Raw genomic sequence first — 16,090 nt, forward strand, 5'->3', positions numbered from 1 at the left:
TTTCCAAGCTTGAATAAACTTGTTACAACATGCTATCTCTCATTTTTAGTCACAGAACCTACTCCTAATGCTAAGTGACTAGCTTGTTTTGATAGGCTTGGCTAAATAATTCTCAGAGACATGCTACTCATCTTTACCTGTCACAAATGAGAGTCTGTTTACTAGTCAGCTAGCAATTGTGTGCATTAACTAGCTGGTTAGCTGACTATTATTAATTTAAAAAACTTGACTGGTTTATATAAATCACTGAAAATATCACCATGTGAAAACCCCACTTGTGTCAGCCTGTGTCAAACAAAGTCCTGCTATGTTTGTGGAAAAACAAATTATTGTATAATAGTATATTTTGGTTAGGATGTTCTATAAATCATTGACCAATACATGTGAGAAATGCAAATATGAGACTTGGATACTCCCAAGTAGAGGACTAGCAATTCATTATCTGGCTAGGTGTTAGGAACATGTTTCCCCAGTTTATATGATAATAATGGTGTAGATCCCATGTCTAAGCCCATTTTAATAGTTTCTTGAGTATAAATTTTTTACTTTTAAGAGGCAATTGGTGGCAGGTATAAATGTGAAAGACTAAGCCCCATCTTTCAAAGTATAAAAAGAACAATATAAAGTCTCATTTCATTTCCAAGTAGATTATTTTGGATTTCTGGGAAACCCAACACAACAGCACCTCCAATGATCATAAGGCATATACAGAGGATGATGTCAAGAAGTGACTCAGGGCTGATTTCCCTCTTGCACATTTTGTAAACTCAATAAACCCATTGCTGGTAGTCAAGTCAGGTGATTACACAGAGAGAAATGACCTTTTATTTGCAGATGGTTTCCAGCCCATGTTGCTGACACATATCATCAGCAGTGATGGAGAAGCATGTGAACATAGCAGCAGGTGTAATGAAGATAAACAATGTGGATTATTTACTCTATAACACTAATCCCTAAAATGACTTTTGAGGAGAAACTCATCTAAATCATGAATGCAGCTGTCAATCTGTCTGTTTATAATAGTTTTTCTGTGTCAAACACAATCAAGCCTCTTGAGCACTAAAACTGTACACAAACACTCACAGGGCTACAGCGGGCAAAATTATAGTTTCCTTTGAAACACTGAGTTCGATCAAAACTGTCTGTTCGCAAAATCGGCTTCTCATGCGCTCCACCCAGTTTTGTATAACGGTATCGACTTCTGCCCATAATACTTCAGGGACACTGAATGAGTAAAGACAACTGCTGTGCTTCGTGTCACATACTGGCCAGCAAACCCAAACCTTATTTACCACCAGTGGGGTCATACTCAGACAGTTCTCAAAACTCTGTGCTTGATCAAACCAGTATGAGGCAGGATAGCCCAAGAGGATCCCAAATAGTGTGCACAAGTTCCACTGTTCATACAGCTCCTCTCCCACCACAATGACTGACAGATGCTGGTCCTCTTTATCCATAATATAGTCCAGCATGTCTTTGACCATATGCTTGGTGTTAGTATCCATGACAATCAGAGATGGTTGCTCCTTCCAGGCACACACGTCAACAGTGAGGAGGCTGTTTTTCTTCAGCACTTCACTCAAATGTTCTTTCATCAGATTAGAGTTCACAACCAGACAATTTCCACTGATGGACAATATTCGAAGTGCTGTGGTCACTACTCCAGCCTCCTGCAGTGAGCCAACATATCGCTGGATCTGTTCTGCACATGCGCCGTTAAGGTCATACAGAACAGCCGGTTTAAGGCCCAGATCTAGAGCAATGATTTGCACAGCCATATCAAGACATGATGAATGGGGAATTTGTCTCTTCTTCTTCCCGCAACAGAGAAACGCCTGTGCTGTCGAGATGAAAATGTCTGCTGAGACCACCATTTTCCCTTTCTTGTCTCCTTATAAGGCTAAAGACACAAATAAGCTGAAAGACAAGACGAAAAAAAAATCACTATTTCATAATCATAAACCAGTAAAATAGATTGAATGGTATAAACAAACATGCAGTGATATTCATATGGATAACATACACCGATCAAGCATAATATTAAGACCACCTGCCTAATATTGTGTTGGTCCCATTTTTGCTCCAAAACAGCCCTGACCCATCATGCACTGAGAATTCTGACACCTTTCAATCAGAACCAGTGTTAACGTCTTCAGCAATTTGAGCAACAGTAGCTCGTCTGTTGGATCAGACCACACAGGTTCACCACTCTTCATTTCTTGGACCACTTTTGATAGATACTGACCACTGCAGCCCGGGAACACCACACAAGACCTGCAGTTTTGGAGATGCTCTGATCCAGTGGACTAGCCATCACAATCTGGCCCTTGTCAAACTCACTCAAATCCTTACACTTGTCCATTTTTCCTGCTTCTAACACATCAACTTTGAGGATAAAATGTTCACCTGCTGCCTAATATATCCCACCCACTAACAGGTGCCATGATGAGGAGATATAGATCATGTATGATAGATCATGTATGCCATGATGAGGAGATGAGAACGTATATGACATCAGCGACTAATTTGTCACACGGATGTCCCTTAACATTACCAGGTAAAAGTATTCATAAATTAAACATTGTAATTCTACGCAAATTAAAGTGGTTTAAGAGGAATAAAACACTTGGGTTGTACTGTTATAGGACAAATAATCAATCTTTGGGATGGTGACAGTAACTCTGCTTCAAATCAGGCTGCATTCCTGCAATTTAACTACTTTCTGTCCTTAGCTCTGTCTGGTTGTTTTTGTTCTGTAGCCATATGTTGTTGTGTTGTCTTATGTAGCACCAGGGTTCTGGAGAAACATCTCATTTCACTATGTACTGTGTCAGCTATATGTTGTTGAAATTACTATAAGAGTTTCTTGACGTGACTTGCATCACACCACACTGCAGACAGCTGTTACTGGTCTAACACTGTATGCCGTAATGTGTTTGGAAAATAGTGGTGAAAAATATTTATGATTCATGTCCCTCACAAGCGGTTTATCTAATCGAATTTTCTTGGCTCTTTACCTGAGACTTGTGAAGTGAATCATGGGTTCGGAAGACGCACTCAAGAGTGCATCAACTCTTGCACTGTACAATGTCCTGCTACAGCCATGCTTATTTCTCCTGATCTGAATGTAAACATCTTTATATCCTCCACTGCAACCTGAGTTAATGTGACTCGTGTCTTTGGGCTCATGTTTTATTTAGGTAAGTAAGGTGCTTACTTTCTTCCTGAATGCGTTCACATTGTCCAAAGAGTTAATTGGTGTGGTCAACGTCTGGTTAATTCATTATGATTATGTGGCTTGTTCCTGTATTTTTTTATGATGTGTATATTTGTTGTAAAATTCATAGCAGTGCTTATGTTGTAGACTTGACTTGCATCACACCACACATGTTATTTTCCTATAGCAGCAGACTCCATAATATGTTCTTCCTTAAGTAACCATTAAAACAGGCTGCCCTGCACCTGGAAAAGCATTTCGATGACTTCATCATAAATCTTTAGATAATAAAATGTTGCAGATTCTCTTTTTAGAGGACACGCACAGAACGCTTATTGAGGGAACACTAGGCAGGGAACAGGAATAGACCATGGACAGGAGATCTGTCCATCACAGAACAACCCCAACACACACCCCAACACACACATTCAGAACAGCATGTATACATCTGGATTGTTTGTGCATGGTGCCCAGTAATGGATTGGCATCCCATCCAGGGTGTATTCCAGCCTCTAGCCCAGTGTTCCCGAGACAGGCTCTGGATCCACCAGCAACTTTGACCAGGATAAAGCAGATACAAAGAAATGAATAAACAAAAGAATGAAAATTACACCCAGAATAAAAACACTTACACTGAATGTTATCATTCTGTTTGTTTGTTTTATATAACTTACCCAGACAGTTAAGGACGAGGGGTGACTTCTATATCATCTCACTCCTCATGACCCCCTACTCTGTATACCAGCACTACTACACCCTTCCCATAACCAGTACAGTGCACTACATTTGTGATTCAGCCATGTTTTTCAACTTCACAGCGCACGTTTCCTATTTAACTTTGTTCGTACGAAGCATCAAAATAAAAGTCTCGTACCGTTCAAGTAACACAGCCAATCCTATCCCGGAGTTTACACGCCACATCTATAATACAAATAATAATAGATCGCAAATAATACTGACAAATTCTACATTCGTCATGTTTTATAACCCGCCTTTTAGTTCCGCTTAAGGCGTCAGACTTTTATTATGAAGGGTTTTCCACGACAAGGAAATAAAGGGAATAACTACAGCCAGCTTGTCTACTGTATTATGAGTGTTCTCTGTGTATTCAGACAACTGTTACTGGTCTAACACTGTATGTCGTAATGTGTGGGGAAAATATTTTTATGATTCTTGTCCCTCAAAAGCGGTTTATCTAATTGATTGCTCTTGGCTCTTTACCTGAGACTTGTGAAGTGAATCATGGGCTCGGAAGACGTACTCAAGAGTGCATCAACTCTTGCATCGTACAATGTCCTGCTACAGGCATGCTTTTTTCTCCTGATCTCAATGTAAACATCTTTAGATACTCCACTGCATGCCGGTAAACCTGAGTTAATGTGACTCGTGTCTTTGGGTTCCTGTTTTATTTAGGTAATGTTCCGTGTGCTTACTTTCTTCCTGAACGCGTTCACATTGCGCTTCGTGTCCAAAGAGTTAATTGGTGTGGTCAACGTCCGGTATGTCATTATGATTATGTGGTATTTTTTTTTTTACGGTGTATGTATTTGTTGTAAAATTCATAACAGTGCTTATGTTACAGGCTGATGCTGCTGTACTCCACACTAGTTTTCTTGTCCAGAGAGGCGTTCAGGAGGGCGTGTCTAAGCGGAGAGGGGGCAGGGCGTAACTGGAGACAGGTGATCAACCTGTTATGGCTGACGTAAGCAAACTCTCCTGTCCTTTTATTGAAAACTGTCGTTCATCTTCGGTACCGCTGCATCCTTGTCAGGGTAATGGTGGAGCTGGAGGCTACACCATTACGATGCTTGTGAAGTCTGGGTGCGAGGTGGGAACACATCCTGGCTGGGATTTCAGTCCACCTCAGGGCATCATGGACAACAGACACACATATACACACTCATTCACACTTAAGGCAGTTTAGCGTAACCAATCCACCTAATGATATATTTTTGGAAAACCAGAGAAGCCTACTGGGAGAGCATGAGAAATTCTGTACAGACCGTAAGCTCAAATCCTGGAACTGTGAGGCAGCAACACTACCAGCTACACCAGCATTCTGCCTTAATTAAAATATGAATATGTTTATTGTTCATTGACCCTCTCACTCTTCTTGCCCCTCAGGTTGCCACTCGGCTGTTTCTGGGCTGTGTTACTGGTGTGCGTGTGGCTGTGGCTCCTCCAGCCTCCAGACCCTCAGACTGTCCCACACTATGGACCTGCTGTGGGAATCTTCTGCATGGCTGCTCTAACTGAGTTGCTTGCTGAGCCTCTCTGGGTTCTTGCACATGCTCATATGCTTGTTCGGTTAAAGGTATAAATGAAACATTTAAATAGTTCATTTGTGTCAGAAAAGTTAGCATACAGATAAAATAACATCTGCCTAATCTTATTTAATTGCGTGCATGGTTGTGTTCTGAATAGGTGATTGCGGAAAGTCTAGCAATAATTGCTAAGTGTCTTGTCACTGTGATGATGGTGGTCTCTGCTCCTCGATGGGGTCTCTATATATTCTCTGCTGCCCAGGTAAGCATATGCATATAAACTGTATGTGTGTGTGCGTACATTTGTGTCCTCTAGCTTGCTGCATATTTATCCTGTGTAAATCTTTCTTTCGTTGTGTGTGTGTTTGTGTTTTTAGTGTGTGTATGCAGGATTCTTGTGTCTTTGCTACGTTGTTTACTTCGTACGTTTCCTGGGTTCAGAGAAAGCAGCGAAGAATTCCTTTCCGCTGCGTCACATCTCAGAGCTACTGCCCACCACAATGAAAGGACAGGTACCAGTTATTTTCGGACATCTGAAATATGCCTAAATTGACTTGCTTTAGAATGTATATATTTTGCCATTTTCTGTAAGGCTTTGAGAGGAAATGCTAGAACTCCTTTTCTAAACAGATGAAGACAAGTATATTATTATTAATTATTGTGTGTGTGTGTGTGTGTGTGTGTTTGTGTATATGCATGTAGCCACTGATAAACTGGAAGCTTGCCACATTGACATGGAGTTTCTTCAAACAATCTTTCCTCAAACAGATTCTCACAGAAGGTATTATACCGAAACCTCTCCTGTCCGTCATGTGTGTTTTGTGTCATTCTGAATGCGTTCTGATTATTCATTTTGCAGGCGAGCGCTACGTGATGACCTTTCTGAATGTTCTTAGCTTTGGAGACCAGGGTGAGTACAGTATTAGGAATATAAAGGAAAATTCACACCTTTTGACTTTAGACATTTCTTTCATCCCTGTGTTTTTTTTTTATTTAGGGGTGTATGATATAGTGAATAACCTTGGCTCGATGGTGGCACGTTTTCTTTTCTTGCCTATTGAGGAGAGTTTCTACGTATTTTTCGCCAAGGTGTTAGAGCGCGGACGTGACATACAGCATCAGAAAAAAGTCGGTACCTCTGATCACACACCTGCCCTTAGTCCATTAACCATACACACAAGAGCTTGGATGACTAATGAATGTTGTCTGGTCTGCAGGAGGAGGTGTCTATGGCAGCTAATGTACTGGAATGTCTGCTAAAGCTGGTTCTTCTGATTGGTCTGATTATCACTGCTTTTGGTTACTCCTACTCACACCTCGCCCTCGATATGTACGGAGGGGAACTTTTGAGCAGTGGATCAGGTATGACTTGAATTGAATTTTGCAGAAAATGAATATGAATTCATGGTAATAATTTCTGTGCCTACATTCATTGATTGCCATTCAGTTTTGAACACCATTGATATGCATATGAATTTTACTGTCTAATCTAGCTGTACTGTCAATACTAACTATAGTTACTACTGCTCCATGTCTTTGGAATTCTCTCCCCGAAAAAATCCGTAACATAGATTCTCCAACCAAATTCACATCTCACCTTAAGGCCCATTTATTCAGAAGCACTTATCCTACATGATGTAAGGCTGCACTAAAATCTCCACTCAAGTCATTTGTTTTCAAATGTCTTAAATTATGACTCTGTTTCTTGTTTCATTTAATATTGTTTTAATCACTTACTACACAACGTTATCTTTATCAATGTTATCTTGTTTTATCTTTTATCTGGAAGGCGACCTTGGGTGACCAGAAAGGCGCCTATCTAAATAAAATGCATTATTATTATTATTATTATTATTATTATTATTATTATTATTACTGTTGTAATGTAAGAATGTGTGTGTGTGTGTGTTTCAGGTCCCTCTCTTTTACGCTGTTACAGTTTTTATGTATTACTTTTAGCCATTAATGGTGTAACAGAGTGCTTTGTTTTTGCTGCCATGAGTAAGGAGGAGGTAGACAGGTTAGTGTTTATTTACACAATCATTTTAATATATTGCTTGCATGTTAATTTTTCATATGTCTGTCCTGTACACTGGTCTATTAGCTATTTTCTTATATTAAAAGCTTTTTTTGTGAAATTCTTGAAGTAAAAAAATGTCATTGTTTTGAAGGTATAACCTGGTTATGTTGGGACTATCTGCCTCCTTCCTGCTGCTTTCCTATTGGCTGACTTGGCTGTTTGGGGGCGTCGGCTTCGTCCTGGCAAACTGCTGCAACATGGCTTTGCGAATTATCCATAGCATTATTTACATACATCGCTACTTCCAGGACAGTGGCCACACCCCTCTGTCAGGGCTCCGCCCACACCCTGCACTCTTAATTACCCTCATAATCAGTTCCATCCTGACAGCCGTCTCCGAGGTAAAGCTAATATTACTATTATTATAGATAATATTCTGTGCAGAGATGTTCATTACATTTTATTTTCTCTTCTCTGTATTTCAGCGTATGCTGTGTTGTGACAGTGGATGGTTGCTGAGGATCGCACATGTCTCCATTGGAGCAGTTTGTTTACTGGCTGTGGTCATAGTGGCGCTTCTTACTGAAAAAAGACTTGTTCAGTTCATCAGAACTCAGCTACTACCCAAATACAGCAAAAAACACACATGACCTTACCTCATCCAAGAATCAGTGGGATCTGTCGGTTTGGTGTTGGACCACATATTGCGTTGATAAATTTAGGCATCAGAAAATGATCATTTTTTGCTTTAGGTTGGTTGCTGTGTTTGGAAAGTTAAATATTTTTATTATTATTATGAAAGAAATAAAACACTCAAATCTATGTCAAAAGCAGTCATTAAAATCTGATGCTACAAAATGTACTGGTTTACAAAAAGTTTGTGTTTACAGTCACTTTTTAAATACTAAGACATCCCATCTGTTACAAGGGCAGGAACATGGAAATTATAAAAAAGAAGAAAAAAGACAAAGTTTTTACAAATGTATTACAATGATGTAATATAAATAGTTTTATGAAAATATAATCAATATTTTGTAATAAATATATTGTTTTTAATAATACTTCACTATAATTTTGATGAAATTATATATCACCACCAATACCATGTTTTTAATAAATCATCATTGAGGTACTAATGACTTAAGTTTAATGAGCAGTTTGCGATTTTTAGAGCCCTCTGCTGCCTGGGATGCCAATTGCATTGAAAACATTAAAAGCTCTGCTCTTTCCCCAAACAACCACACAGTGTCTGGTGAAATGACATATGCCTCAGGTCACCCTGAAAGAAAAAGGGGCTAAGCTGAGCAGCTGGATGGAAGTTTAGATAATACTTTGGCTTGACAAGTGACAAGAGAGGCCTGAAATGAAGAAACTAGACACATCTATTACATATTGCAAATTATAGCAACAGATTATTATTACAGGTTTCTGAACACTTCAACATTGCACACTGCACCTTTTAATAAAAAAAAAGGGTTACACCATGCAATATTTATTCCTGGGAGCAAACTGTAAAATCATTTTGTGGAGAGAAAAACATAACATAATAAGTGTTCCTATCAATGTGTTGTGATGTGTTGCCTTGTCTGACCTGTCTGATGTAATGCCTTGTGCTTGCAGACTAATGGCAGTGATGAGAAGCAGATGAGAGAATAAGTAACAGCTGTTAGACTTTGGCCTTCGAAAAAAGGTTCGTTTTGTGTAAATATACAGTATGTCATTTCAGTGGAATGAGGAAGGGAGTACACTTGTTGACCTAACAAAATCACACAAATGAAAACCATGCTGTGATAGCTGTGAAGTGTGCACAAACACACACACACACACACACACACTGTTACAAATCGACCCTGGAGCACTGCTTCGAATACACATCAAATTACTTTTAACAGCCATATGAACCAGTTAGAATAAAAAGCCTTTATATACATTACCATGTGAACTGAGGGAAAACAGAGAGGAGGAAGGAGGAGTAACAGACTGACTCATGCTTTGGCCAGCACAATTATGGTCCACTGGGGATTGTGTGTGTTTAAAGGAAGGAAGGAAACATCACATTGAAGGGAGTACTCCAAGCTGAAGCTGCAGTAAAAGTTTGGATTTGATCAGCAGTTGAACGATCCTGAACATGTCTCAAGTAAGTGAGAATAATCTTATTAAAGATACAGATTCATCATCATCATCATCGGCTGTGGAACTGTAGCATTCCTGTTTTTTCTACAGCTACAGGAGGAGGGAGAAGAGGGCAAGATAAAGAGGCCAGAGGTGAGGAATGAGGACCTGATTGAGGCGAGGGATAAACTAGCGTCCGGGACGCCGGTGAAGAGCAAGACGTTTGAAGTGATGGAGGAATGTGGTGAGTGGAATGATGACCCTGTCAGTGCAATAACACAGGTTCTGTGTTTTTATATGTGCGAGTATCGGGACGCATAGGAGCAGAAGTGCTTGCTTGGTGGGATGCAAAATATGTCTGTGTGCATGCCTTGCTGTCGTTTCCACTCCATATAAAGTAAAGCAAAGGGTCTCAAACCCAGGGACACACAATTATTCCCTACAGAGAGACAAATGTGTTTACACAGAAATCTCTAAGCCACTGCTTTACCTCAGCACTGCTTATCATTACAGCACTGTTTATAGGACCACTAGAGAAAACTAAACATTACAGAAATTATAGCATGTTGTAGTGATTATTAACATATTATAAACTTATTTCTGTAATTTAGGACTGTTAATAATAAATTCATCCAGACTTCATCAGCCATTAACCTCTTGTTTATCTCCTGCCATGCAGAACGCGCAGGGAAAGTTGCTCCATCCGTGTTCAGTAATGTTCGATCAGGAGGAGAGACCGTCTTCAACAAACCCAAGAAAAAGTAACATGGGAAATTATTCCGATTTACATTTTTTTCAAAATGTGTATTAATAAAATACTGTTGAAATAAAAGTAGTGTTCAATAAAAATGGCCCTAACAAGTTATATGTAATTTCAAGCACTTTTGTTTTGACCATTGTGTTTTACTTATGTAATGCATTTGTACTACACATGAAAGAATTTCCTACAATGAAGCTGAAAACTGAACCAGAAGGTAAGGTGCAGCACAAGATGTGAAACAAAATATGACAAAGAAGAACAGACATTATATCTTAAAAGTTATTTATTTTTTCTGGAAAATGAAAACATTAACAGTTTGTAAAAATCTACAAAAAGAAAAATAATATTCTGACAAACCTAGCAAAAACAATCAGGCAAAGATTGAACATACAGATAAGGTAATGGTAAACTCCCTGGGACAACAATATTATCAATATTTAACAACTTCCCATTCATAGTGATATTTATTAGACATACTGTGGGTGTTGTAGCGTGGCTGTTTCTGCATATTATTTTTCTTGTTCAGTTTAAGAGCGAACCTGAACTGTGGGACCAAAGAAACAAAAAATATTTGAGTGCTAAGTCAGAGGGAGTTACTTCATGAACTTGGTGTGCTGGTCTTGAAGGATCTTTGCCGAAGACTTGGCGTCATAGAAGAGCTCATTAATTTCTTCCACTTGTTCTCTTTCAACAACTTCTTTCCCCTGAACTCGGGACAGCAGATTTGCAGGAGTTAAGAGCTGAACAGCATACCTGCACATACAAATAATTCAGTGTTTTATTACGTACTTTAGAAACTGTGGAGTGTTAAGAGGACATAACTGAAGAGATTATTAAAGAAGTAGGGGTAGTGGTGTAGTGCATGATAAAGGTGTAAATAAAAGGTACAAGTTTACTATATGCTGTTCCTACATGGATGGTACACAAACCTACAAAATTCTAAAAGAGTTTATAAATATTTTTCAAGATTCCTCTTACTAATGATCAGGCATAGACTGGCTAATGTAAATGTTGCAGAAAAACAATTGTAACATGTAGTCGTTTATGGTGCAAGTGTTACCTGAGGGTAGTCTTGGTGCCAATCTCTCCCAGGTGTGATAAAGCCTCCTCACTGATGTTTATGCCTTCTGTCTGAGCTCGGATTTTAATAATCTACAAACAGACACAGACTGAAATGAGCACAGACACAGCTGTAAGTCTTTGTTCTAGTCTCTTTTTCTTCCCCCACACATTTACCTGTTTCATTTCTTGAGGAGTATACAGCATAGTTCTGATGATCATAACTCGATCCAACAGATCAAGAGGTATTCCATGAGGAGAGTGAATGTCTTCTGTTCCTCTAAAAACAAAATATTTTGTAATCAAAAAAAGTACTGCCTGTTAGTGAGTGGCTTTAAAATACTTCAGAGTCCTACCTGATGAGACATTTTCCCCGGTTGGATGCGAACACAACTATTGGGGAGATAGAGCTCTCCAGAGCTCGGTGCAGGTAAGTGAAACACTCAATATCCAGCATGTGGACCTCATCGACGAACAGGACACCTGGTACGAGTTCTGCCACACCTTGATCTATGTACTTGTTCACCACCTTGTTGATCTCCCCTCGTAGTTTATCTATAACACACACACGCACGGCAGGGATGTGCTTAAATATGAACCCAACCCAGTGAACACTGGAATGCATTTGGACAACAGTGATCATGTTGTGTGTGTGCACATGTATCTTACCCGTGATCTCAGTCTTCCGGGGTTTCATTAGCTGGCCCATCATAGACAGGATGTCCTGACCTCCCTAAAGTTAGAATGTGTGACACTGTGCATTATATAATCTACATAAATGACCAAAATTAAATAGAAACCTTTATTCTTAGCCCCTAATAAATCATGAGTAAGCTAATTCAAAAGCACAGAGGTAATGGTTTTATTCTGCAAAAATTAAAAATTGGTGACAGATCTTGCTAAGACCCTTTCACTGATTTAATATTCAAGACTGGTCTCATATGTCTCTACCTTCATTTAGTATTATCATCATTAGATCAAGACAACATTAGAGCATTACTAACATTAGTAACTAGTTACTAACCACTAGTAAATTATGTTTACTAGCGCACTCCAAAGGAAGATATAACCATTTTCAAAATAAAGAATAAAGGTGTGTCTTTATACTGCAGCCAGTATGATTAAATTTGTTATTATTTGCTATTAACAATGGCTCATCATTTATTTAGAAAAATAAATCATTTACATTTATGCTATCGTGTGTATGGGAGTGTACCTGAGGGCGTGCATTAGCTATGTCCAGGTCATGAAGCGTAACATCTTGTATAATCTCTTTCTTCTTGTGTACATCTCCTTTGGGCAATGGAACGTATTCTTCAGCCTCCAAGTCGAACTCTGTTGCAAAGGTATCACAGCGTCCTTGTCTCTGCGGACCAATCACAGCACAAAATTGCAAACATGGTTTGGGAACCATAAGGTCATAGAGCAGGTGGAGGAAATCATGAGATTCTCAGTAATCCAATATGCAGATAAACAAGTCTTTGTTTTGATTGAAATACTACTCAGGCATTTGAAGAAGGAATGTCAGCGGTGCTGAAGTCTAGATGTGCAGGAAATCTGTGGGTTCGTGCCACAACATAGTGTGTATGTCAAAAATACGATATGTAAGAATCTCTTTTACTAGATGGCCATTACACCTACACAGCTAATGAGGAACCTCAACAACCTAAATCAGTGAGCATTCAGCAGAGACAGCAGTAGTCTGTGTATTGTCCTTACCTTTACTGCTCCACTGTTAGCTTCGATGTAGATAACATCACCAACTTCCACTCTCTCCTTCTGCAGGCTCTCATAGATACTGGGGTCGAGCTGCATCACACACATATGGAACATTACTCAAGACATCTCTCAGTTTAACTGCCATTCCCACAGGATTAACTAATTCATACCTTCAGCTGTTTAGTGCCTTTTGCTGTCTTCAGGCCAATGATGACATGACTGATAGTTTTGCCATAGCCACCCATTGGATTCTCCGTCTCACATGGGGTCAGCTCTGTCACTTCACCTTCATATACTTCCTTAGTCTCCTTGATTCGCAGTCCTGTATACATTAATGTAAAACTCACTCTTTAATTGTTATATATAAACAAGTAGGAATAGAATAAGCTACTAATAAATTTATCACTCCGGATTTAAGGTTATTAAAGGAAAGACACATTTAGTAGTTTTATATCATTTCTTACTAGTGGAACCAGAATGAAAAATCAGGTCAACAAAGCAGAATTTACTTTTTGTCTTTTTATACTTACATTTGAGAGTAACATGATTATCATCAGAAGTATGATTATTTAAAACAGCAGGAACATTAGTGTGCATTCAGATGAGAACATGGATTAGAAAATGTTTTGGGATGTGTGTGTGTGTGTTATAATGCAAATGACATGAGTTTCCATTTAGAGTAATGGTTTTGAAGGAAGAAGTCAAAGAGCCTTTTCAACAGTAGAGATTAAAACTGGGGGAAAATGTTCTTGATTCCGAAAAAACAATTTTTTATATTTTTTAATAATAAAAAAAGTGGCTTGAAGTGGCTAGAATCCAGTGATGTTAACAAATGTAAATTGTAACCTAAAATAAAGTGCCTCTGTTTTAGGATATAGCGACAATGTATTATTATTATTATTATTATTATTATTATTATTATTATTATTAAAGTAATTACAGAATCTTGTCTTCAATATTGCTGCGGCTGCTATTGTTGTCTACAGTTGCATACATTTTTTATTATGTTGTGTGTGTATTTATTTATATTTTTTACATAGTTTTTGTAACTGTTTGGCATTCACTGTGGACAGCAAAGAAAGAATTTCATTCATTTGTTTTCCTCATTGTGAATCTTTAACTTCAATCTATTTTCTTGTCTTTTAAACAGTACACTAATACAGACATTCCAAATACATTCATCAGCTGTTCTTCCAACACCTTTCCCATGTTTTTGGCAACAAACAGACTACTAGACTAAAGGTCTAATATGTTGGCGGTTTTGTGTGTATGTCTTCAGCGAAACCCGGATTCTTATTCAGGCTGCTGTAAGGATGTGTAGACTCACCAATAGCTCTCCTGAAGTTCTCCATCAGGACCTCGGTCTTCTTGATCTCTGAGGAATACACTTCACTGCCCACCATGGGACAAAAAGGCACCTTATTTCCCAGCTCCTGAGCCATGGCCAATGCTAAAGCAGTCTGTTTGGCACAAAATAGCTGTTACATATAACTTCTACAACCAATGGCACAACAATATAATGCTTGGAAAAATCATTCTACCGATTGAGATATGAAAAGATTTAAATTGAATGCATCACACATAGGCAAAAAGTATTGAATACCTTTCCAGTTCCAGGTGGGCCTACCAGCAAGACGGCTCGGCCAGCCATCTTTTTTAAACGAATCAGCTCTACAATGATTCCACAGGCCTGGAAAAGATTTTTTTTGCATCAGTTATTGCCTATACACAATAACTATCTCTGAAGTAAGGAACATGGGCTAATCCATAAGGGTGTTTCAGATCACAGTACAGTTTCACTCTCTCTCTTTATGCTCTAAAACAGGGGTAGGCAAGTTCGGTCCTAGAGAGCCACAGTCCTGCAGATTTCAGCTCCAACCCTAATCAAACATACCTGAACAAGCTAATCAAGGTCTTCAGGATTACTAAGGCTACTTTTTTCAGGGCTGGAGCTGAAATCTGCAGGACTGCGGCTCTCTAGGACCGAACTTGCCTATCCCTGCTCTAAAATGTTCTTTTTCAGCTACTTATTAACCTGTCAACAGGCGTTATGGAGGAAACATGAAAATATACTAAACAAATTTAATGACATAGGGATGTTATAGCTTAATGGTTAAGGTGTTGGACTACTGATCAGCAGGTTGTGAGTTAGAACCCCAAGCTGTCACTGCTGGGCTCCTGAGCAAGGCCCTTAACGCTTAATTGCTCAGTTAATAATAATAATCAAATAACAATAATAATAATAAATCTCTGGATAAGGGCATCTGCCAAATGCCAGAAATGTGTTTTTTTCCTGTTCAGCTCTCACTTAAAGCTAGACTTAGCGACATTACCTTAAAGAATAGAAACTTTAAAAAAAAAAATTTAACAACTAGCAAGAAAAGGATTTGTTGTATATCTTTCCAGTTCATCCATCCTTCCATTCATCAGACGTGCAGAATGGCGCTAAGCTAACATTAGGTAGTTAGCAAAGCTAGCTAGCTACCTCTCTGGCGGTCTCCTGGCCCACAAGGCCGGACGCAGTCTGCTTAGCATAACCGGCTTCGTCTAACCCGAGGCCTTTCACATGGCTGTGAGAAGCAATGCGCTGGGTTTTCGTCGTGCTCTTCACCTCCTCGATCTTCATGGTCAGTCCCAGAGCTTTACAGAAGCCAGAAAACCTCTGCTCTCGACACTAGCCTCCTGATTCCGCCGTTGAAATCGGCGCGACTACAAACACACGGGGAAGCTCGTTTCCATGTGGGTTACCAAGGAAATTTCGGGAAGTTACGCCTCCGTTCGCGTGCACCGTGTGGCTATTGGCAGAGAGTCTTCTTCAGTGTGTGATGATTGGATCATTTTGGTGTCTATCTGGAATGAAAGCTCAATTGATTCACCCCTTTGTGTATGGGGTTGAAGAGTCGTGAAGAAACAGAGACGCGTTTGCGTTATTATGTTTT

At 39.2% G+C, this 16,090-nt stretch overlaps 4 protein-coding genes across 6 annotated transcripts; 2 read left to right on the forward strand and 2 right to left on the reverse strand.

The window, feature by feature from the left end:
* Positions 1 to 2: 2 nt before the first annotated feature.
* On the reverse strand, positions 3 to 4,041 carry lg11h1orf74 (linkage group 11 C1orf74 homolog). 2 transcript variants are annotated; one of them, XM_058403440.1, is made up of 3 exons: positions 3,892 to 4,041; positions 2,055 to 3,771; positions 3 to 1,917 (listed from the first exon to the last, which is right to left on the reverse strand). In XM_058403440.1, the coding sequence occupies exon 3, from the start codon at positions 1,872 to 1,874 to the stop codon at positions 1,080 to 1,082; it is 795 nt and encodes a 264-aa protein (XP_058259423.1). In that variant the 5' UTR covers positions 1,875 to 1,917; positions 2,055 to 3,771; positions 3,892 to 4,041; the 3' UTR covers positions 3 to 1,079. The 2 variants fall into 2 exon arrangements, with proteins under 2 accessions (XP_058259423.1, XP_058259422.1); XM_058403439.1 differs by lacking the exon at positions 2,055 to 3,771.
* A 206-nt stretch (positions 4,042 to 4,247) lies between these two features.
* On the forward strand, positions 4,248 to 8,562 carry rft1 (RFT1 homolog). Of its 2 annotated transcripts, XM_058403437.1 has the most exons (14): positions 4,277 to 4,352; positions 4,444 to 4,522; positions 4,631 to 4,716; positions 4,800 to 4,919; positions 5,342 to 5,531; positions 5,642 to 5,743; positions 5,859 to 5,993; positions 6,184 to 6,262; positions 6,341 to 6,391; positions 6,479 to 6,609; positions 6,699 to 6,843; positions 7,396 to 7,501; positions 7,653 to 7,902; positions 7,987 to 8,562. In XM_058403437.1, the coding sequence occupies exons 2-14, from the start codon at positions 4,460 to 4,462 to the stop codon at positions 8,149 to 8,151; spliced, it is 1,623 nt and encodes a 540-aa protein (XP_058259420.1). In that variant the 5' UTR covers positions 4,277 to 4,352; positions 4,444 to 4,459; the 3' UTR covers positions 8,152 to 8,562. The 2 variants fall into 2 exon arrangements, with proteins under 2 accessions (XP_058259419.1, XP_058259420.1); XM_058403436.1 differs by having other exon boundaries at positions 4,248 to 4,522.
* A 773-nt stretch (positions 8,563 to 9,335) lies between these two features.
* Positions 9,336 to 10,478, forward strand: mustn1a (musculoskeletal, embryonic nuclear protein 1a). Its single transcript, XM_058403441.1, has 3 exons — positions 9,336 to 9,638; positions 9,725 to 9,857; positions 10,293 to 10,478. The coding sequence occupies exons 1-3, from the start codon at positions 9,630 to 9,632 to the stop codon at positions 10,376 to 10,378; spliced, it is 228 nt and encodes a 75-aa protein (XP_058259424.1). The 5' UTR covers positions 9,336 to 9,629; the 3' UTR covers positions 10,379 to 10,478.
* Positions 10,479 to 10,638: 160 nt separating this feature from the next.
* ruvbl1 (RuvB-like AAA ATPase 1) lies at positions 10,639 to 15,918 on the reverse strand. The gene is made up of 11 exons (XM_058403738.1): positions 15,637 to 15,918; positions 14,755 to 14,841; positions 14,479 to 14,611; positions 13,322 to 13,473; positions 13,152 to 13,241; positions 12,649 to 12,798; positions 12,102 to 12,165; positions 11,789 to 11,987; positions 11,610 to 11,712; positions 11,434 to 11,525; positions 10,639 to 11,126 (listed from the first exon to the last, which is right to left on the reverse strand). The coding sequence occupies exons 1-11, from the start codon at positions 15,775 to 15,777 to the stop codon at positions 10,967 to 10,969; spliced, it is 1,371 nt and encodes a 456-aa protein (XP_058259721.1). The 5' UTR covers positions 15,778 to 15,918; the 3' UTR covers positions 10,639 to 10,966.
* Positions 15,919 to 16,090: the final 172 nt, after the last annotated feature.

The sequence above is a fragment of the Hemibagrus wyckioides genome, linkage group LG11, assembly GCF_019097595.1.
Source record: "Hemibagrus wyckioides isolate EC202008001 linkage group LG11, SWU_Hwy_1.0, whole genome shotgun sequence".
Lineage (NCBI taxonomy): Eukaryota > Metazoa > Chordata > Actinopteri > Siluriformes > Bagridae > Hemibagrus > Hemibagrus wyckioides.